Source organism: Pecten maximus, chromosome 15 (genome assembly GCF_902652985.1).
Source record: "Pecten maximus chromosome 15, xPecMax1.1, whole genome shotgun sequence".
NCBI lineage: Eukaryota > Metazoa > Mollusca > Bivalvia > Pectinida > Pectinidae > Pecten > Pecten maximus.
In genome coordinates, this window is record NC_047029.1 from 5,496,832 (window position 1) to 5,521,843 (window position 25,012).

The 25,012-nt window shown below is 36.0% G+C and overlaps 1 protein-coding gene across 1 annotated transcript in view; it reads left to right on the forward strand.

Annotated features, from left to right (window-relative positions):
- LOC117343944 (galanin receptor type 2-like) overlaps positions 1-25,012 on the forward strand; it is a 130,710-nt gene that overhangs the window by 88,466 nt on the left and 17,232 nt on the right. Inside the window, exon 4 of the mRNA XM_033906513.1 lies at positions 20,040-20,260. Within this exon, the coding sequence (XP_033762404.1) occupies positions 20,040-20,260 (221 nt within the window). The remainder of the gene's footprint in view (positions 1-20,039; positions 20,261-25,012) is intronic.

Genomic DNA, 25,012 nt, shown 5'->3' on the forward strand with positions numbered 1-25,012 from the left:
GGACGGACCTATCCGTCTTTCAAACAATCATTGACAGTTTATCGAGAGACGTTGACGTGTAATTCGCTTCACTAAATAACCACCGTTCATCGTCTGACCTCGTGATAAATTCATCAAGTATTTCGTTCAGAAATTTTTAGTTTTGGATTTTGGTCATTGTTTAGTCTAGGATTTGTCTTCTGTATTGATGCCTTCATTAACCAAGCCTAAGCGACGCTACTCCACCGGTATAGATAATCATTTCGGAAATGATACTTTCAACTGACATAAAGGTAACGCAGTAAACAGATTTCTTAGTACCTCCTGTCAATAGCTTTGTGCATTTAAGGAAGGCCTTACATGTGTGCTGGGGGGCCGCAGTGGCCGAGTGGTTAAGGTGTCATGACACTTTATCACCAGCCTTCCTTCTCTTGGTTGCGATTTCGAAACCTACGTGGGGCAGTTGCCAGGTACTGACTGTAGGCCAGTGTTTTTTCTCCGGGTACTCCGGCTTTCCTCCACCTCCAAAACCTGGCACGTCCTTAAATGACCCTGCATGTTAATAGGACGTTAAACAAAAAAAATCATCTGTGTGCGAGATGCATGTATAAGGTGAATGTGTTTGTGTTTTGGGAAGCTTCAGGATTTTGACAATAATATATACCACTCATTCTAGTGTAGATGTACTTTCAGTGACACTGACTAATGTATCTACGTGAAGTCATTTCGAAGTGGAACTATTGGTAAAAAGGCACATTAATGTTCTATTTTTGGAGCAAATCTCGTTGAATATTCAAGTCCTTGAGATGTTTAGATTTCCTATTCAAAAGTTAAAGCATATATGTACATAGATGATTTACGACTAGGCATTTTGACAACTAATGGTTTTTGCACATCTTGAGTGCTGTTATTTATCAATTTAACCGATAGTAGACGAAAATATGAAATATTCATCGGGACTCTACTCCACCTTATCGAGCTGCAACTAATGAGAAAGTTCATCTGGCTAGTGTTCCTGCACGTCTTTGATCCTAAACCGTAGACATCGTCCCGTGTTAGAAATCGATCTCTCGTCCGCATATTCTGCATACTCGATTTCAAGAATATAGAATGTTCCTTTTTTGTCCATAGCAATATAAACGCAGCAACAAAATACTACATACATTTTATTAAATGCCACATACTATAGGAAAGATTTATGCCAACAAAAATGTCATTACAAGGTGTACGGGGGTTACGCCTGTGGGATGTTCGAGTGATATTTTATTGATAGCATGTCTATAGTAGATTTGAATTAATATTATATTATCTTCAAAAACATTACTTAATATCATTTTCAAGTATTAACCTTCGAATTGCTGCCGAACATCTTGAATAGAACATCAATAGCGGACGAAGCCACGCCGGGAACGTAATGATCACCTTAACATACATTGCGTAGGAATGTAAACTACACTTGAACAAGATTGATGCAAACGTTTTTAATGATAACACATGCTTGGTCGTTAAAGCACATGTGTGTAATCTATAAAAACAATAAATAATTACAGTAGTCATTTTAGCTGCATTTCATTTGGATTCCTGTTGTGTGTATGGCAAAAATACGCTATACATGCAGCAAAAACGCTTAGCATTTCGTCTTCATATTTTTCATGACATAAACTCTATTCAGTCATGTGGGCGCTTTATCTCGGAATGGAAGATGACAGTTGGTTTGGGGATTCCGTTTAACGTCCTATCAACACTAATATTGTTCGGGCCGTTAGGTCAAAGCTTACTTCGGTTGAACCAACTGAAGGACCATTTTGCTGAAATATGTTGCAGACAGGCTATCTATCTATCCATTGCGGTCCACTATACTGATATCGGAATTGGCCAATGATGATTCCTTGGAGACCGTGCGTAGTACTGAACGCTAAGCAGGGGACGTCAAATACTATATGTATTGACTTAAGTATGTCACGGCCTCGCGACAAAAAGCAATTGTGCGACGCACTTGACAATAAAAAACGTTTTTATGACAGGAGAGAATAGATAATAATAATTTTAAAAATCCCAAATTTAATTGCCTCTAACAAATGATGAAATTGGGATATTTAATATAATTCTTTCAGTATATCTATGCCATATGGGAATGAAAATTGTGGAAACATTCAACGTTTTTGAATAATGAAAATAATGATTCATATAATTATGTGATGTCACTATGACCAAAAAAATGGATTTTTTTTTTAATGTCAAAAACATTTTTTATGTATCTTATAAAATAAAATGCTGCGGTTGTTAATTAAATCTTGTTAAGCCTATTGATTTCAGGGTAGTCTTGAATTTCGCAAATATCAGTTTTTATATTTAAAAGACTGTCATTCGGCCTGCGTGCTCACGTCATAGTTATACAAACAATACCGGGTTTTTATAACGCGCGTGTATAGAATGACTATTTCCAGTCCTCGTTACACGAACATGTTCGAATATCACGTATAACTACCTTGTTAATCTATTATTTATTACAATTAGAAACCACATCATTGCCGGGGTTCTCTGTATATGTGTCTAACTATGACATAATATGTTTTTTTCTCGAGAGCGGACAAAAGAAAATAAATCAGGCCCACAGTACTTAACCGAGTTAATGGTGATTATATATCCGCATTAATGGTGTGTTTTTTTTCAATATTGTTTTACGGTCCATCAACACTTGATGTCATTCAAGGCGTAATTACACCATGCAGGGACGCCCTAAAAGAAAAAGAAAATATCATTTGTTTTAAATCATAGCATAGCTTTTGGTTATGATACCGGCGTGAACGTTATCAAATATTTATAATGTAATGACATATAATGTATAAAAACTATTTAATTGACTCTGTTGAACAATCGTATACCATAATCCTGCTAGCAACGAGGTCCTTGAAAGACAGGTATGTGGATTATATACAATTATTGCCTTCTGATAAGGTTGAAATGTTGTTCCATTAACATTAGAAAAGTTATTAACCGAAGACAAAGTCCATGTATCCATGTATTGAGACCCTAAATACAAAGGCTTTAATAGTTTTATTATAAATTGTAATTAAAATATTAGTGAATAAAAGCAAACAATCACTTAAAACGACTTTAGATGAAAACAAATTAAACATTACGCATTCAAAACTAATTAACTATTCATCAAAGATGCACTTATTGTTTTATTTTTTGTTAAATATACATGTAATCGTTTCAAAGCTTTCAGAGACACTACTTGTGTGGTATTATCGGACAAAGTCGAGGAAGTAATTCATACATGTAATTTTTTAACACCCAGTCAATCAGCTTTCTCGATTAATTTTTTCTTTCGATATTGTAGCTAACGGGGAGTCATGTGACCTTCTTTCAGCCAATCAAAATATCATTTTATCATAGAAATGTTTGTCGTTAGGTAGGAACTTTATTTAGTTTGTGGTATCAGCTGTTTGATATCGGTATTGTGATCTTGAGTTGGTGTGACAACAAATCTAAATGGTAAAGGGGTAATTGCAAAAAAAGCGATTGACTTCTCATTAAATGTTTCATTAAATACATATCTTCTACATACACATTTCCGAGTAATGATTTATGTGTAGTCCTACTAAAATCTTCTGAATGTTAAGAGACATCGAGTGCGACTAGATCTAATGCGGTTGTTTTGTTCCTATCTGGACAGTTTTTGTTTTTCGTTTAATCTGACTTGAATAGCGAGTCGTCGTCCTTTACTGTTGTAGTTATACTCCGGGACTCTGGTAGGATTTCCGGGGAAGTAGCCAATATCTACTACAATAAGACTTAGCCTGCAAATGACTACCCAGGAGGCAAAGCACATCAAGTTTGTTTCAATGTCATATATACACTTTTTATGGTTGTTTGAAACGTACGTAGATCTAGGATTGAACAAAACATTGTCAGTCTCGTGCGATTCATATTGTTTCGCTCTAATAAAAGCCCTCCTGATTTGACGTTTTACAATATCAGTTTATGTGCTGCATGTTTCACGGCCGAATGAAACAAAAGGAGTTTACGCTCAGCTGAGGAAGGATAACAAATCAGATATGAACAAGCTCAACGTATACATAAATTGATTGATTATGTTAATTTTAACAGCCCGTCGACAATAAAATGTCCGTGTCTTTTCGTGAATCAATTCGCTCCTATTGTTTACGCTTTTGTTTAGTGACGTGCAGTATAACATTATATTATGTAATACGTCATACGAGTTGGCATGAAAATAGTTATGCCTCCGATACCAATATCCTTGCAATGTTTGGGTCCTCGCAATTTTTGGGTAGTCGGGTGGAACAGTGATACATTTCCTGTCTTTTACCCAGGCGGCCGAGACTCGATTTCCCGATCGGACGTAAACAGTAAGGTGATAACCTTTCCGACCACGTGGGTTTCCTCCGGGGACTCCGTTTTCTCTAACAGTGATACCCTTCGCTTTCTTCCATCCTGACCAACACGGGGGATTAAAATAAGTTTACGTTTACACTCTCGTAATCTTGTCTACTAAATGGTGAAACAAAGGATGCACTTTAGTGAAGTAAAGATTCATCGATACTGGTAGGCGTGTATTTTACTACCGCGCCTTATAATTTATCTGTGTATTTTTTTGTACCGTAACAAAATCCATCGATTAAAATCAACACTACTAATTAACTGAGATAACGTTACTCATCAATTACATTGAGTTAGTGTTATCTGTTATATTTAGTCCCTAGCATCAATGACGAATCCTAGAAGGACGTAAAAGCTGTACGATGTCCCTAACATCAATGTTGTGTCTTGACTTGAAGATTGACTGAAGATGTAGCTGCTGTTAGACTCTTTTAATTCTTTCTAATGTCTCACTTGACACTGCCCTACTTTTTATAACAATTTTAGTTCATCCCTATAAATATACACATGAACATAACACATAAAATCCTTCTTCCGCATAAGAATCGGATTCAGAAACAAGTTTTGCATTTCATATCTCCGTTTCTAAGGTGCATGCACTGTTTAGATATGGCGTGTAGCAGAAAAAAGAAATGTTTAGGAGTAAATATGTGTATACGTGGATGAGAGAAGAAAATGAGAGACTTGGAAAAGTAGGGAGGAAGTGATGAGGACAGAATATAGAAAGTTTTCTATGTCATAGTAAGAAGTCTATATATGAAAGATGCCATGTTTTGAGGCTTCGATTTTGGGCCAATGGATAGCCATTCGAATATCTTCGATTAAATAATACAGTCTTGGACACACGAACAAAATCAGAGAATTTTTTCTCATTTGTTAGTTCATTGTCACTTAACAGGCGTGTATCGGTAGAGATTTGGTAATTAACTATATTAAAACATCGAATTGAAGTTAAGAGAAAAGCCGACAACATAATACAAAATCGTTGGTTTCCTCTTCTTAATCTCGTGAGCATAACGGTCAATTTACGGTGTTTTTTCGATATCAACACGATTCCAGGGAACTGTACTCATCCCCAATCTCGCATGGTGAATCTGACCCAGTCTGCTACCGCTATTATAGTAAGCTGGCCTTTTTGGTCTAATGCATTTAAGTGATTTCAACTTTTTGTTTGTTGGGTAACTTTTATTAGAGTCCAACAAAGAGTTCCAGAGGCCAATTTCTGATAGCAGAAACGTTTTAATGTACGTATTTGTACGCCAGGCAGGTGAACGACAGTTGTTGCGAAGAAGGGTATTGTGATCATGGATGCTGTTATTACGTAGAAGGATTCCTTGTAGATACTTAATGACCTTAACCTTTTTGTAGAAATGAATGATTTTGTGATGTTTGCGTCTTTTCTCTAGAGGGATCCAGCTTGTTTCAAGATACAATTTCACTCTATTAGTTTACCTGTTGCCTCCAGTAATGATAGTGCTGCCTCTAATTGAAGGACAGATTGAGCTTTAGTAAGATTATTCCAGATTATGTAAATTTGAATTTGCGTAATATATCATTACTTAGCGAAATCTTTGTTTCGATATAGTTGATATATGATCAGTCTGACCACTATTTCTTGATAGGTTCATGCCAAGGTGTTTATGTCAACAGACTTTTGTAAGAAGAGTGTTACTCATAAGGAAATACTGGGTTTTTTAGTAGAACGATACAGCTGTATGATGTCCCTAGCACAACTATATGCTATTTCTATCTGTCGTGTGTACATCAAGATCAGGTAACGCAGAATTAAGAAATGTAGTCCTAATCCGTTTTAGAATGTTTCTCACATTTTGTTTGAAGGAGTAACATCTTACGTATGATAGTCGTTTTGGTTTCCGGCACACAAGCGAAAATAATACCAGGTAAAGAAAAAGAAATTTAGGTTCGGGATGGCTTGGTAAATGTATGCTATCAATTGTAAACTGTCTTTTTGATCCTGTGGTCGTTATCCTTGTCGTCTACCAACGTTTTTGTCCTGCTTCTCTCTTGTTGTTCTTTTTTGTTGGTCGCAGGAATAGTGAACCCCTGCAGTAAACATAGTCAAAATACCTATAGTTATTTATTAGAACGTTTTTTTTCATCACATCAGATGCTGGATAAATGTTTCCGGATTTCTTTACGTAAGCACATATCGTTTGTTTGTAGTATTTGAACAACAAATGTCAATATCAATACGAGAAATTACATAACACCTAACTAGTGACCTCTTCTGTCATATTTCGGTGTTATCACATGCACGTGAGGTTTGGCGTTATTAATCCTGATTCCTCTCTCAATGGTGAATTCTTTCCCTATGTTGTTGAGGTGAGTTCAGCAAGTAATTTATTCTAATGTGTATAACGACCCCTGCTGCGTCCTAAATAATTAATGAAGTCTTTTGTAACAAGTAAAGTGTATACGGTGTATAAAAATACCAAAGGCTGTGGAAATACTTAAACACGGTGTAAACACTGATTATGAAATAGACTTTGATAAATTAGGTATAGTTAATTGCAAAAGCGTTAAGTGAGGTGCAGCTGTTCTTGTTGGTACTCTCTAGGTTCCACCGAAGCTCAAGCAAGTGCATACTATATATCTAAACAAATAATTAGCAAACAACCTATCGGATCAAATCACTTCATCAATCACCACTATGTGATAAAGTCAATCGACGCCGTTGAACAGGATGGAGATAGATAGGTTTACGTTTAGATAGATAAAAATGCAGTGCATATCGGATATTGTGAAAATAATCACCTGCTGTGCCCTTCTTTGTGTTGTATTAGATTACTCTAATGGCTAAACATGATGATGTTCCTCTGTGTCATCTGCTGGAAGTTGCCGAAATGACACAAAAATATAGCCGATATACTGTTTGCAATTTTTAATTATTTTCATTTTTTTGTTTGCTAATGTCATCCTGTCTTCATATAGGGGGCCGCAGTGGCCGAGTGGTTTAGGTGTCCCGACACTTTAACACTATCCCTCCACCTCTGGGTTGCGAGTTCGAAACCTACGTGGGGCAGTTGCCAGGTACTGACCGTAGGCCGGTGGTTTTTCTCCGGGTACTCCGGCTTTCCTCCACTTCCAAAACCTGGCACGTCCTTAAACGACCCTGGATGTTAATAGGACGTTAAACAAAAACAAACAAACAAGTCTAGCTACAGTCCACGTAATTGGTATATACGACTTAACGTTCGGCTGGAAGCAAGTACAGGAAGACTCGTTAAACTCTTTGACAATATGGGACCAATTTGTATTTCATGCTATCGTGTAACTGCTCATGCGAGAACGGTTATAGATTTTGTCACACCAGCCTGCAAAACTGGTACCTACTACACAGGCAAAATGGCTGGAGGTAAATTTGAGTTGAAAAAATATTGACCTGAAATTTATCTAAAATTGACCTGAATCGACATGAAGAAATTTGCCTCTGTACTCATTACTGAATGTTCAGCTTCATTGAGTTCGCATTATGTAATTGTTTGTCCGTTACTGTTATTATGTGACCGAGCTGGGGTCCATATTTCTGTATCTAGGTATGCCAATGCGGAGTTATGGCCTTCATGGTCAAATGATCCACATACAACATCTGTTAATGACATTGAACAGGGTAAATACCAATTCTGCTAATGTTGCACTAATGATGCATACCTCTGTCCCATTCCGCAGCTACGTGTATCAGTGCCTCTGACTGATTATTCTCTAATGAAGACTTATTAAGGAACAAACGACATGGATAAGGGCATACCTTATTATCCACTCGCGACGAGGGGATGTATGGAAATGTTTGTACGTACTTACGAAACCAAACGACGTTTTCGCTATAAACACTTAATTAATGATCACATTTTCTAAAACTTCTTACACTTACAACAAATCATATCGTGTGTGCATGTTTCATTTCAACCACTTTGGAATAAAAATTGAGGTCACTGTAACTATATATAGATTTTTAAATTCCTTGATAAGCGGATGTCATCAATTTTTAAAATTGTCTGTGTGCTAATTTATCTTTGTGCTATTTATTTTCTATTAGCTGTTGTGTCAACATTTGAGTACGCCAAAATAATACGTTTTCAGTACATTTTCCAGAATTGTTACAGGTCCAGATTTCGTGGAGACAGTCTTGTATGTTTTGTTTTTTAGGAGTTTGATATCCTCGCAACAGTGCAAAGGTTAAGACAGGCTCAGGATATTTCATGACATCAAATTTGTCAAAGTATATAAACAAAACAAAACAAAAAACAAAATTGATCGAGTAGTATGAAGATTTAAACCTCAGACCAATTAGACCGATATGGCTAGACATTTATCAACAGACTAGACGCTTTAGTTACAGCATGTTCTTAACCAAAGTTTCAAATCCTACTAGATCATGGTTTTGATGGCACGATTTCTACCACTGGACGGAGTCGAATGCATTTGATCAATACCGAGCAATAAAATTAATCATGAAACTGTCACATCAGCATGATTGATACTGCTTACTCCGCCGTTTAGTGTTGTGTATTGCTGTGTCCGACTACTTTACCATTTATAAAGGTTTGTGCCATTTTTTCTATCAACCGATATTGTAGTTCATAACCCTTGGTCCTCCATGGGGTCCCTGATATACACAAAAGGGTCTGTTGAGTCAATCTAATGGGCACGTTGCATAGGTGTATGAAGGCGAATCTGGAATGGATATCGATGCTGTTATTACATCCGATAATAAATGAAAAGCAGGATATTATTTCCTGGGCAGCTATATTTACAAACTCAGTAAACATGTAAATGTAATGGAGGTCGCTCGGATCAATTGCCGCACGAAAAACAGGACAATAAATCTGACAGTTATATACGAATACCGGGAACTACATTGTTTTGTGTATAACAATAGTTTTAATACAGCAAACAGATCAATGACGTATCCCTGTAGGCTTGACCGTTTTTGTTTGTTTTGGGTTTTTTTGTTCAGTATATATTTATTTATTATTTTTGACGTAATTATTTCTTTTCTATATTCATCTCCTTTTGAAATATATTAGATTACAGCCTTCCACAAAGTGTTAAATACAGTGGAGTGTATTGTAGTAAACACACTTGGCCAGCGAATATGCCTTCCATAGCGTTACGACAAATGTACTATGATGCTCTGTCCGCCCTGTAGTCTATCTAAATACGTTTTTCTGGACTTGTTAAATACACATGACAACGTTAACTTCCACAGAGTGCGACTGTGGTGAGAAATCGGCACTTCTGACATTTCAAATTGTATTTGTCACGGTACTATTTTTTTTTTTTACATTGTTCGTTTGCTTTGCAGTGGTTTCCTTTCTTCACACTTTTTATCCATCAGTTCATCCTAATGACATTATCTGATGGGCCGTGGGGATTATAATAGTTGTTATGGTAACCGCTGATGAAATTACTCAGTGCGAGAGGGGTAAACGAGATACATGTAAGCCTCTGATCTCTTCTCATGTCTCCCTTGAAACTCCCTCATTTTTGAGATGAGCGAATCAGCGAATGAGGCAGACTTTGTGGTCGGTCCTTAGGCTTTCCAATTCAAGGACCATCAAACTAATTAGGTTGTCAATAATAATGACTATTAAAATATTATGTTGTAAAAGGCAAGGATTGCTAAAATAATAGCTCGTTACGTACAAAGATCATTTAAATATCAAGGTTTTCACATACAAGGATCATTAAAATATCGGGTCACAATCAAGGATAATTAAAATATCAATGTTTTTACTTACAATAATTATTAAAATAGTAAGGTTGTCTCTTACAAGCATCTTTCAAATGAAATATAATGTTCTCCGTTTTACTCTGCAATTGTGGGTGTAGACAAGAAAACAATGCAACTTCTAGATGTCAGTGAAATTGAGCAGGATATATCATGGACAAATGTGATACTATAAAATATCATACAAATGTTTCTATTTAAACAGGACCAACTGTCATTTCACTAAACTGTCGTCTTAAAGGGCATTCTCAGTGAAATGTCGTAAAAATAGTCACGAACCGTCCTAAAGAAGTTTCTATTCATAGGGCCATTTCACTGAGGTGTCCCTTCAAAGGGTTGTTCCACTGAAATGTCGTTTCAAAGACCACTATTAGCCTCCAACGTCTTTTTTGGTCCAACATGGAATTTTACTGACTAATACTTTAAATCATAACTATAGTGCTATACGACTAAATAATAAAGGTATCCCATCGTTGTCTGAAATATGACGCTAGATGTCAAACTCGGGGAAATTCTTAGATTCAATTCCACTATTATTCCTATTTGAGATATTTGATTTTGAAAGACAACACTTGCATGCATGATGCTACATGTAGTTATATAAATCATTCGACACATACTTAACTCATCTTTAAGCTGACAGCGTACGCTTAAAAGCTTCCATACATAATTGATAAAAAAAAAAAAAACAGATTTAAAGTTTTTAAAATACTTCTGAGATGTGGCCCTATTATAACGACATCTTCCGGTTTAAATAGCTAGGGAAGTGCAGACATTTTAGTGTATGCATTGTGAAAATCAGTTATAATTATATCATTGTAACAGGAAGGCGACTTATCTATGCGATCATATGCTTTCTCGATTTCTTTAAAGGTGTTTTTTATTCTACATAATTGAGTTATCGGAAAATACTTGGGAAAGCAAAAGAAAGTGATAGTTATTTCCATTATGGTATATGACAAAATGGAGACGCTACCTTGACAGTCATGTGCAATACAAAACATCCACGACATGGTACTTCTGCACGTGTTTCTCTATAATATATCCGCGTGCTATACTCAAGATTTCTAACAGTGAACAAAGCGCTACAATGTCAATTTATTTCATTTTATCACAATGTGTAGAGGCATGAAAATGAATCATAACAACGTTAATAGTTAGTCATTACTATTTCTGATAGTCTAAGTGGACCTCCTTGCATAACACCAAGTTGGGTGAAAGGGTACAGTAACAAGATGTAGATAATTTCCACGTAATGGAAATTTGATAATCAATTATAACAGACTACAATGTATACATTTACTGTTATTTTGATATCAAATATGTCTTATTCACATGAACGAAGTAAGTAAAGTGATACATTTAATTAGAATAAGATGCACTGTTTTCACAAAGTTTAAAATGTATACAATAATGTCAATTTAAATTAGTTAAGTTGTAATCATAGTCTTTATTTTATACTTCTTTAAAAAAAAACTATTAGTCATCAAATATATCGTATATGATAATTAACAGCGAAAATCATTTAAGGACGTGGCCGACACATGTCGGCATTACATATTAGGAAAGGTTTGGAGTGTTACAGGGTGGTCTGTTATGTTCATTATCGTTCAATAAGTCATTGTCACATCCAAGCCAAACTTTTGGCAGGGTAAGGATAAATCAGGTTCTGTAAATGCTAAATAATTTGAATGGGATTAATATGGAAGGCATTCAAGATGTCATCTGTTCAAAACAAAATGACTTGCTTTTCCACAAAATGCATGAAAATAAATATTTCGTTATGAAAATAATAATTTCTATCGGTTTTGTGACAATCTGCTATTATTGATACATTAGATACGTAATTAGATAATTAGCTAAGTGCATCATCGATACATTTTGGTTGAATGTAAAGTCACGGGAACCAACTTTGCTTTCAGAAAGCAATGTATCGGTAAGTGGTCTCTAAGGGTAAACAGTTTTTAGGGCGACCCTCTCTGGGAAATTTACATTGCTTGGAACCTTTTCTTTGTGTGTTGAAACCATTTTATGAGCATGTCGTTTACAACGACAGGACGAACTATATTATTTCTTCTGTAAAATTCGTCTGTTCTTGGGTTTACTGATGTAAAAAGAATATATATATATATATATGTAAATATGAACATTGACCTGTTATCAGATGCTAGTATCGATATGACTATATTTAGGCTACAGTGAAATAGAATATCAACATTAATATTTATCTTTAAATCATATTTGGAAACACATTTCGCTGGTGGCCGCGGCAACTACTAAGCCATTTTCCATGCATTCACAGTCTCGTTATCCGTAACATGTACAACGTGATGTCCGTTGCCATGGATACGGTTGATATCATTTATTTGTTCCTGTCGCTCCAGAAAATGCACGGATGTCGACCCTGGGATCTTCCTGGGGATGACCATTACTCGTGTATATATAAAATGATAATAATCATGTAGCGTCACGTCTCTTGTCAACTTTATCATCGGAAATCCAAGACCAAGAACAAAAAGCACTTTGATTAGAAAAAACGATCACGCAGACAAATTCGCATCACCACTACCACGTAATGATTTTGAAGCACCTTTTACCGGTTTCAAGCTACTTATAATAAAGTTTGTGATGTTCAAGTGGTAAGATAATTGGTCCTAATGTGTAGAGAAATTACACTCGATTACACCCAAAATAGTGTTCATGCTATGGAAGATGGAGTAGAGTCGAAGCTATCCTCACTTACCTGCGGATATATCATTCAAGCATATATTAGCCATGGTGCTGTAAGTTAATTCACATGTAGATTTAGGCAACCACTTGAATTATCAACATACCTTTCGTCCTTTGTCTATTAATCCATTAAAACATTAAGTTATGGAGTTCTCTCTGTGTCATAGGGACAAGCCGTTTTCAAATTATCTATAACCTAGTTGTACAATATCACTATAATTCAGTCAAATTGGATTGCAAAATGAAAATGGCAATATCTCTGTCAAATTGTACACACAGCACAACGAAGACTGTTCACAGGGTCAACAGTGCACACCAAATTTATTCGTTGATCAATAAACCATGGCCGTTTAATCATGGTCGTATTTTTTATTTGCACGGGATTTGAAGCCAACTTACGATTGATGTCGTATATGCACGAAGCCGTGTCCACAGTGGATTTGGTTTAGTTTTATTTGCTTAACGTCCTATCAGCAGCTAAGGTCATTTATGGACGGCCTCCCGTGTGTGCGGTGAGTATTCATACGTGTTTTGGGAGGCTTTGATATGTTTATGTTAAGACTCCTTGTGATAGTCCGGAACTCATTGAAGCATACTGCCCAAGACACCCAGCAGGACACACCCACCGGTCACATTATACTGACAACGGACAAACCAGTCATCCCACTCCTAATATGCTGAGTGCTAAGCAGGAATAGAAACTACTATACTCTGGTATGTCTCGGCCAAGGGGCAGAACTCACAGCCTTCCTCACAGGGTCGAAAGCTCAGCTGGAGGCCAAAAGTGGTGAGGCATTGTCAAGGGAGACACTGTTGACATAGTTGTTAAAAAAGAAGAGAAAACAGATAAGGTCCCAAATTAAGTCACCTCTTACGATCATGCAATGGTTGCAACATGTTCATTTTTTACGCCCTACATGCCACGGTGGAAGGACCACTTCAACAAAATGCTCGTTTGTTTTTACTGAAAAATAATTCATTTCACGGAGGCAATCATTTAGAACTAAACGGAGTTTTTTTCTTCCGTAAATTGTGTAATGTGTCTTTTCGTTACAACATTAATGATTCTGGATTTGTTGGTGTGGCGTTCTAACTACGACTTATAACAACTAGTATTATTCTCTGTATATCAAATAACCCTTTGTTTGAATGTCGTTATCTTTTACTCTTCCCTGGACGCTGTATAACCTATATATGGTGACAAGGCGTTACAACAATCAATCAAAAAAATGATATAAAAAGTGAGATGAAAATCTAACCTCCAAAACAGACAATAGAACCATCAACCTCCAAGATCAAGCGAGACATATTTCACCACTGTAGCGCAGGGTCTATCATCATACCTAGTGTCGACTCGTTAAATGATTTCAAATCAAACACGAGACCAAAAGTAATTAATTTTGGCCTGCTGCATGCAGAATAAAGTGCTGTGTCATTTGTTTTTGTGGATAACCTTGAATTACTTTTAATGTCACACAGTTCTCTCTTTTGGTAGCAAATGATGTATACGGTCATGATTGGAATATTGGATTGTGTCAGTTCAACAAGAAATAAAATCAATATGAGTTGAATTGTGTCAGTGTCGATGTACAATAAAAAATATCAGCACTTGTCATTTTTTGAAATGTTGATAACTAATTCTTTACTTTAAACGTGACAAAAATGGAATCTTCCTTGCGGCAAATACAGAGACCACCCGAAGGTTTGTTCTACTGCTTACAGATATACCTACATTATGGTAAAAAAAATATGCCTATTTCTTCAGATCAATGATGTTATCCATCGTTCTATCTGTAATTTCTGTCCTTGTTTTGTTGTTTCATTGACATCATTCTCGTGCGGACCTTGTGGTTACTAGGGCACTAACACATTCCAGAAACAATATTATCTTTCGGTTTTCCTGTCGTTATAATCGTCTGATGTATGAGATGGCTCTTCCTATGGACTCGTTTTAAGGACAAGTAAAGGACGGCATGCCTATATACCGTTAATACTTGGAAAACTTCATCACCGACATTGTTCATTCATATTTTGCAGATTTTGCATATATTAAGTATATACATGATATACAAGAGGTTACAATTGCAAAAGATAAAAGGTTTAGCGAGCGTGTTTTGTAAGTTTAAAATAATAACGAACTGATGAGACTAAAATAACCACTAGTCATGTGATCTGTTTCTACCAAAATCAGTCGACGGTGGCGTTATTGTAACCACATATGCGTTTGCTGACATATGCAAATAAGTCATAGTTATAGTATCAGATTTAAAATGACACGAATTAATATGTGAAAATTAGATTTTAATAAACAATTTATTTTTTTCAAAAATTATTTTGTAAGGAACAAATAGGTGACTAGCACAACAACCAAATTTTTTTCGAACTAGATAATCGGAGATTATCTGCGCGTATGTATGTGGTGCACTGTCATCTGCTTCCCGCCAAAAAAAATCGACAAATCGGTGTAACTGTCAAAACCCCCTGGTTTGGTACACTTCTGTGAGATGGGACGTGTTATTAATGTTCATTGTAAATGTATCCCCGTGTACAACCTGACCTCTGAATAGTAACAGAAATGATTTTTGTGAGACAGATATCATTGTTTCATTTTCAACTCGAAATTCTCTTCACGTCATCAACACTTTTTTCATATCAAAATCATTGCGAGAGTCCTTTTCGGATAAGTCGTTACATTGACTTTAAATATTTTACAACGGGCGGTGAGAACGTAACAGATTCCTACGCAGATTTTGTTTGAGTAGCAGTCTGTTCATCAAGTCACAATCCGGAAACGACGGTATCACGTGACGTAAATCACGCGCAACTGGGTCAAAGCTCAAATTTTAACCAATCAAACGACCGGAAGATCATACACTTCTAGTGTATGTCCATCGATATATCAGAGCGTATTGCTGTAGCAATTGCAATATTGTGTATATGATTTTTCTTAATATCGGTACTTTTTGTTCGCTTAATGGCTTTAGCCAAGTAACCCCCCTTCCTCTATAACCATGCTGAGAGGATGTCGATGCCTACTTGTAAACAATGCTAATGACTTAGCCTGTGGAACTTATTGTTTCCATGAATTGACCATATTTTTACACCATTGATTAATGCATTGATGAAGTTAGCACATTTTTAACTATATAGCCCTAAATCAACATTCCAATATCCTTTAATTTACTAACCAATCCAACAGTCACATCATTCCTGTGCTAGTCTGAAATCCATACCGAAAAGAAAATTCACGCTAAATACCATTATAACTCGTGTGCATTTTAAGATTGCATTAAATAATAATATCTGACCAATCTATTCCCCGGGTAATACAAGTCGACAAAATATTATCGAATTATATATCAATGGAATACCTGCTGTGTCTTGTCTAGAAATTTTATGTCGGATTTAGCCCTAGATCCACTGGAAATGTATCTGTAATAGAAACTTTAGTCTGTAAGTCAAACCTAGACGTTCTTTTCATCTTGGGCAAATTTTAAATTGCATTTGCAAATTAGTTTATTTCTATACCATGGATAGCCGTATCAGCAACCCACTGCCGGCGGTTTGGTAGACACAGTGATAATTGTTCATGACCAGCTTTACTCCATAGGAACGTCTTCCAGATATAGTTCGACTTCTGGGGATGACACATCTAAGACCAAAAACTGATTAAATATCAATAAAGTGGCTTCCACATTGCTTAAAGTACAACGTATACGTGTATATGAAAAAACTTAATCATAAAATACGACGTAGACAATATCGTAACGGAACTAAAACAACCTTAATATCAAAAATGAGCCAAGGTGGTGGAGAAAGTATATCAACGTATGTAGATAAATAAAATGTCTTCACTAACATTTCGGTTCTTGCTGGACTACTTTCTCGTAAACATGCATTATAAACAAAACCATAGGATAACAAAATATTTTTCACAAACATTATATACATCCTTTTAATTTCCTTTAACTAGCTAGATATTATAAGACAATAATAGCATATATCATAAATTTGAAACTCATTAACAGTATAACTAAAAAGTGCTGCATTTATCTCTTTAACGTGCTGAAGATATTTGCACTTAAATTGTGTTTAATTGATATTGGGATCCTTTGTATGATCAAAGATAAAACACTGGTTTAGTATTGTTTAATAAACTATTCAGAGCTGAGGTAATTTAATGACGACTTGTGGTATGTTAATGTTGGCGTCCTTAAAATGTCTCGGCCAGGGGAGAGAACCAAAAGCCTTCCTCACAAGGGCGAACGCTCAACTAAAGGACAAAAGTGAGGCATTGTCAAGGGATACGTTAGAAAGAAGAAAGTTGTAAAGAAAGAAGACAAGATCCCAAATTGAGTCGTCTCTTACTATCATGCAGCAGGTGCAATTCTTACGCCCCACCTGCAGGGCAAATAAAAGAACTGCGATATAAATCCTGCTTTAATGTAATTCATGGTAATCTGCGACAGACATTCAGATTATGTTCATATGTGATATTATACACTACCCTTCCTTCCCTAAGGTATTACAGGTAGGGCACGCTATCACAAGGACACAAACAACACTAATGTACAGCAGCCTCCCAAAGACCTCGCATTTCCCAATCGCATGCATTTTGCACACAGGGGAGGCCGTCCTTAACTGATCACCGCTGTTGATAGGAATCCGAAACGAAATCGAAACCACAAAAGTCACAGTAGATCAATAGTCACGCCAGTATTTTATGATAACGGTAGAATCACTGAGTCACGGTCATGATATAACCATAGTCACGTTAGTACCCGACGGTTACGATAGGACCAGCGTCACAATAGAACCTTAGAGCCAGTTCACTAGGATAATTTTAGTCCAATTTGTATCATATTCTCACGCGAGTCCAATAGTATCGCGCTAATACCATAGTGCCATTACATTGCGATATTGTGAGAGTAAGATATATTAATTAACGTTGTGCTTTAGAAATGTCAGTAATCAAACGAGGAAATGACAGTTCTGCTAATCTGAAAAGGCGTCAAAGGCCATGATTAATGACAATGCATACCTTACACAAGCAATTTTGACTGATAAATTACACCATGCATGCATTGTGATATCAAAGATGTTACGGCTGTTAATAAAGAGAGTTTCGAGCTGTAGAGGGATGTTAAGTGAATCTTGACGATCAGCGTGTTAAAACGAAACACGTTAAACGACGCGTAATGGGATTGTTGCCTCACTAAAATACATGTAGTGATGAAAATGACAATGAAACTAAAACGGAATGGTGTTTTCAAAATTTGCAAACAGGGAATTGTCGAATTTGACTTTAGCTGTTGATTCATATGAAGATAACTCCCTGCGGTGATTAATCGAATGTCTTTACAGCGTCCGTATCATGTCGTCTTTACCAAATTATATCACGTCATTAAAATATCACGTAAATCCCCATCATTGATAACGATTGAATGAGATATAAAATTGTCAACTTCACCAGAATATAAAAAAATATTTGCCTTCATTTCTGCATTGTTCAATATCTAGCCAATGATTCATTATCATCTAATTTGTGTGGTACCAAAATTAAGCTACTTGCAAAAGATATACGTATATGGAATTATGCCACTTGTTGAGCACAATTTAGAAATCGATAGCGGTATTTAGGAGATGTCTGAGTTTAGTGATCTATCCCCTACCTTGGTTCTACTACTTTGGCAGTCTTTCTGTCTAGTCGTTATTGACGTGTTTTCCTTCATCCATGGAATTCTACATTATTCGTACTACGTCCAAGATCCCCAGCCGTTCAAGGTTAATAATGACCTCTTACACAAGAATACATTATAAATAAGAACCTTTGATATACTATTGACCGTTTCAGGCTATTTCCTAAAATGTACTAATTGTCTAGCCTATTGTAAAAGATACCTTATGTCGGGAATATTGTATGGGAATCGGTACAGCTATAGCCTTCGGCATACAAGGCTATGAAGCTACGATGTAGGGCCCGAGCGATGGAAATTGACAGATTGTGACACAGAGAGAAAATTAAAATTACCAGGATTTGTGTTAACTGATAGACTAGACTGCTGTTATGTTACATAATCTTATATTGATCAAGTGAAAACTTTCGCTGTGCTGGTGAAATATTCATTAGATTTGCATCCACTAACGCTTTACGCATCAAGCAAGGCTTCTACGGTGGATATGCATTTGTTCAATCAACACCTTTAGTGGATGAACCTAGCGTATAACAAAAACCTTGTCTTTCCTCATAAAGCATTCACTTGCATATTGTTTTACGATCTGCCGATAAAAGAGGCTAATTTGTTCATACAACACACCAGCAAATTGGTCATCATTGCATTAATGCAACATTTGATTGATGGGGTTCTTATATCTATATTTGAAAACACGCAATTCAGCTTAAATGTAAGTTTTTTTTATATGTATTTCTTTTTTTCTAAGCGTCTGGTATTGCTTGACCTTGTCCATTTGCAGCAAAGAAAGCAATAAATAGGTACCAAAATAAACAAATCACTTCCACACTGACCCTTCTTCCACTTAATATAAATAAATCTTCCACTTTCAATCAATATATATTATCATATGCGAAAGTTAGTTTGGTGTTTTTTTTTCATTTCCTGTTTTCAGGTAATATGGGGAGTGGTTAACCTAGGTCAGGGGACAGAACACATATTATTTCTCATTTTTGGGCAGGATACATATTAAGGATGAAGATAGAAATCATTCGATTAAGTTGACAAGGACAAGGGATAACGTCAACGCATTCCGTAGCTATACATCAATCCACAGGAGTATAAACGAGAGCATGGCGAGAAAAAATACGAGAATAAGACTAGAAATTGCATCCCACTCATCCTATTACATTGAGTCTTCACCACCAAACTTACGTAATCGGTTAACTTCTACTAAAGAAACCAAACTTGATCTATTACTCCCATTTTAGCACTTCAGACATTTTTCATGATATTTTCTCTCTGTTTTATTCTTGATGATTTTTATTGTATTGCGTTTGTTTTCACAAACACGTGTTTCAATTCAAACCTGTCTGGTACAAGGACGTTTAGCACCATAGTTATAAGTTTATGGTGCTTTATGTATGGGTTAATATATAGTCAATATGAATCCATATACATGTTATTCTGTACAAGATGTTTTTTGTTTTTGTTTTCAGTCTCCTGTCTGATATCGCTACCGTACGTTCTGTTCACGAAGCTCTTAGAAAAAAACGGCGTAAGCGTTTGCACACAGCAATGGCCACTAGAGGGCATGAACAAGGGCATGGCTCTGGGCGTAGTGATAACATCGTACATTCTTCCCTTGGGAGTCATACTCGGCTGTTATGGCAAGATTCTCCAATACCTATGGTGGGGAAGCAAACTCAAGAAACACGATGTAAGTACTATTCCTTCATGTTGTGATGTTTATGTCGCCTTTACTGCCCGGCCATGAAACGTGTACGTTTTATTTAGGCTTCCATATAACTTGCACTTTCACTTGACACATAATGTCATAGGTAACGTAAACTGGCTATTAGTGTTTGTCTACTCAATGTAATCCGAGGATGATCATGAGTTTAATGTACATACAAGTCCGACGGCTTTAAATTGTTTCATTGCAGGAAGCGGCATATTCAGTTCATTTCCGAATCCAAGATATTGAGTATAGTTAACAGGCGAAAACCTTCGTCATTGCAGTTGACAATGTATTCTGTAAATGAACTTTATCTTAAACGTGAACGATTTAGAAAAAGAACTGATGGCTTCCCTAATATACATGAAGGGCGCGTCTACATGTAATATCGGACGTCAACGTCCATAAAAATCGAAAATGTTACATGACAAATTATAAGCCTAGATCATTAATCCGACAACAAAACGTGTTCTGAATTTATTGGTATTATAAAATACCAGCAAGTCCGAATTCAACATTTAGATAACACTTGAAATATTACTTCAGGTTTATTTTCATTTCTAAACGCGAAAGTTGATAACATTTAAATAATCACCTTACTATAAAAATAATGTATCAATTGTGTTTAAGAAGTAACTGATTTTGTGTTTGAAGCCTGATGATAATACATTTCGCGATATTTATCGATTCAATTTTATATAATACGCAAAACCTTATATAAACTCGTTAGTCATGCTCATTCATTGAGTATAAATCACTTTGTTTTTTAAGTTATTTTAGACGTATGAAATACTAAAATATATCAGGAGCGAGATAAAATGTTAAACCAAAAATAGGTATAACATTCTGTTTATTCTAATCTGGGAACAGCAATCGTAAGAACCAGAACAAGGAAATAAATAATCTCGAACAAATAAAAAAAAAAAAAAGATATATTAACATTTTGTTCATCATGCAAAACAACTTATGTTTCCAAGAAGACAATAAATCACCATATTAGGTGTGTAGAATGATATCAAAAATGAGAATTTAACTTTGTGTCCAATGTCAGATCCAAATCAATATTGCAATACATATTTTTGTTGATTTAGCTGGCTTTAGCAAACGTGTAATTTATTAACGTGACACAGCATCAGCCACAACCGGAACAAATCATCGGTTCTTATTTCAATACTTGACACTACGCTCCGGAACCAACCATCGGCGCTTCGAATGCTAACAACTCTCACTGGTCATTCCTATTACATTTTACATCAATGGACCCTGAAAAATAAATCAAATATTTAAGTATTCTATTGCAGATTAATATCTTATACACAAATTGATAAGGTTATTGAGATATTTCTTTATTAAGATTTATGGCAATGGCAACATGACTATGTTTTCTTCAGTAAAAACTACCAACGCTAACATTCTGCTCGAACAGTCGCTTCATGGCCGGCCGCACTTTTACAATTGACCCTGATGTACTTTAAAGTGCTCTTGATATAATTCTGTTTCCTCATCGGGTTAATGCTAGGGACATCACGTCCATCTATTGCTTGTTAATGTTACCCTGTATATTTAGTATCTGGTCGGCTTATTCGATTGCTGAGTGATCTTCCAGGCGGACAGGGGACTGTCTATTGAATCTTAGTTCCCACCAATATCATTATAGGTCAGCTGTGTTCGCGTTGAATTGGACAATGTCATACAAGAAGACGATGTGGCAATATGACATCATTGTGCCGTAGTTCTCTCGAATGTAGCCCCCAGACACCAGCATTATTTCAATGATATATTGTCACTCAGGAAAATGCCAAGTGTTTGCTCGTCGCCCTATGTTTATTTGAATATGTTCACAGCACATGCACATCTAGATCTGGTAATATTGATTTCAATCTGGTGGCATTATATTTTTAATATTTTTTTTATAAATTCCTCAATTTTCTTTTACTTAAAATGTGGTTTGGTTTTATTTGTTTAACGCCCTATCAACAGCTATGGTCATTTTAAGGAAGGGCTCCCGTGTGTGCAAAATGCATGCGTGTGGTGAGTGTTTATTTGCGTTTTTGGAGGCTTTGGTATGTTCGTGTTAAGTCTCCTTGTGATAGTCCGGAACTTTTGCCGATTTATAGTGCTACCGACGGCTGATTAATTACTTACTTGATCAACGGTTGGTAATCTGTTTATGGTCTTAACAACACACATTGATTTCATTGACTTATTAAAAATTGCATATGTTCAAAATATAGTTACCTGGAGTTTAGTGTCTAGGCGTCTTGGTTATCGAGAAGCTTGAACTAATTTAATCCGGCCATTTGTTAATTGTTGCTACCAAGTATCGTCTGAATCAGTAGTTTATAAGCTGAGTGATGCTAAAATTCCCTCTGTGACACCGGGCGCATCAGCCATCACGCCCTGGGGTTGAGTTTAAACAGATTACTGGATAAATGATCACTGCATCACCTTCCAATGATCATTGCTACCTAGTTTGATTAAAATTGTGATCTCACGAATGAAGTTGATTTTATCATTACACCACGAGTGTTCTGAAGGGTCAGCAACTTGCCAAATATAGATTTTGATTCCAATCTGTGGCCGATTTAATGTTAAAAAGTTACTTAGAGGTGATTTTTTGAAATGTCGTTTTTCTTAAGTATTTGCCACCAAAACTGACAAGACGTAAAATCAAGTCAGTGTGAACTACTTTTTTTTAGATATTTTTTACATTTTTGTGAAATTGTGTTTCTAAACACCTATATAACAGAAACTTCAAAATGTTATTTTAACTTCAATATTGTATTTGTATCAGCCCGAAAAATGAAAGTTGCATTTTACATCCTTATTTCCAAAGGGAACCATTTTCAATTTCCGAAAGGGACTAAATATGAAATGTCTGACCTTAAAATGTTGGTCACAATCATGAGTATCTCACTTTTGTTGAATGTGACAACGTGCGATATATGCATGACTAAAGTGCAAAATCTTAGGAAAAAAATAACAGACATGAACAAAAGAGACATCTCTAGTGTTTCAATTTCGACTGCATAACCATTAATTTTAACAACACTGTAAAACAACGTGTACATCATCGTAAAATCCCAACTCAAGGATGTTGTTGAGAAGCTAAGGTCAATGGATGCATTTTAAAGCGCCATTAAAACCCGGAAGCTCAATCAGGTGATATGCACCAAAAGTGACTTCAGCAGATATGCGAACCGTAATGTTTCTAATAAAACACACATACTGAAGACAGAAGATGTACTATTGTTGTAATCGTAGGAGAGGAGTTGGTTGTCGGGTTTAACCTGAAGTTCTTTTTATGGAAGAAGTCTTATATAGGCTTAGCCTGTTGGCTGATTCTTTTAACAATGGTGTATTTGGATACATAAATATTTGTATGTATTGTATATGTATTGTTAATTAAGATATTTTGAAATAAAAAGAGGAGTTGGTTTCTGCGAGAGTTGAGTCCACATTAACTTGTCCCGAATGTGTTGTGGGACAGTGCGTGTTCACAGTCAGTATAATATACACTTGACTTGATCAAGCTTGGTCTGGTTTAGGTTTGGTTTTATTTATTTAATGTCATATAAACAGCGATGTTAATTAAATGACGGCCTTCCGTGCTTGCGATATATATGCGTGTGGTGAATGCGTTTTTGTGATTTAGGAGGCTGCAGTTAGTTCATTACTTCTGCCGATTTATAGTGCTACCTCACTGAAGAATATTGCCGAAGACAAACCGGAAGGGCACCCCACCCGGTCACATTTTACCGAAACTTGATCAAGCCAATACCGGTGTATTTCACGTTTCTATACAGTTTGATCGTAGGCTACACATGCCATCGTCGGCATCCTATACTCAAATACATAAGTTTATATACATTCGGTCATATTTCACAACATTGATGTCACAATTGTTCTCTGATGCATCAAGATGTATTTAACTTTTGTTCGATATCAGTGTGGAGCGATACAGAAAGGTATCATGACATACAATGAAAAAGTCAATGACTTAATAAGCAGTTGAAAGAAGGCGTTATTTTGTCGAGATTTATCTGATGTTGACCTCACAAGAGCGTGATAAAGGAGACACCAAATTAAAAAACCAGTAGAGAAAGGGGAAATTGACAAAAACACTGTAACAAGATAAATTATATAATATTTCATTCCCTTAAAGAGAGACAGATGAATGTCAACCTGATTGGGATACTTTAGTTAAGAACATGTGATTTGGCAGCTGAGAATTTTTCCACGAGGGTTCAAATCACCCATATCACCCACAGATTTTTGTTCTTAACTGTTTTACTCTGTAAGATATCTTTTATTAACATTACATCAATGAAAGGCAATAATGATAATACGACAATTAATGTTTTTGTGAAGTCATTATATCATTGCCATTACAACATTCAATTGTTTTTGAAACCCCGTCTCAACCCCAGGGTAAGATAAGGAAATATCACATCGTCAATTTCAAAGTCCTACAAGTAGTAGGGAAAATGTAGGGCTTGGTTTCGTGCTATTGAACGTCTTATCAACAGTTAAGGTCATTTCAGGATAGCCACAAGATGCAGGTGTGTAGTGGATGTGCTTTGGGAGGCTGCAGTATATTGATGTTTGTCTTTTGAAAGCGCAAGACTGGAGCATACTGCTGACGACAATCAACATTACACCCCACCCGGTCACATTATACTGACAACAGACGAACATAAACGAGGGAAATGGATTAAACTGGCCTACTGATAA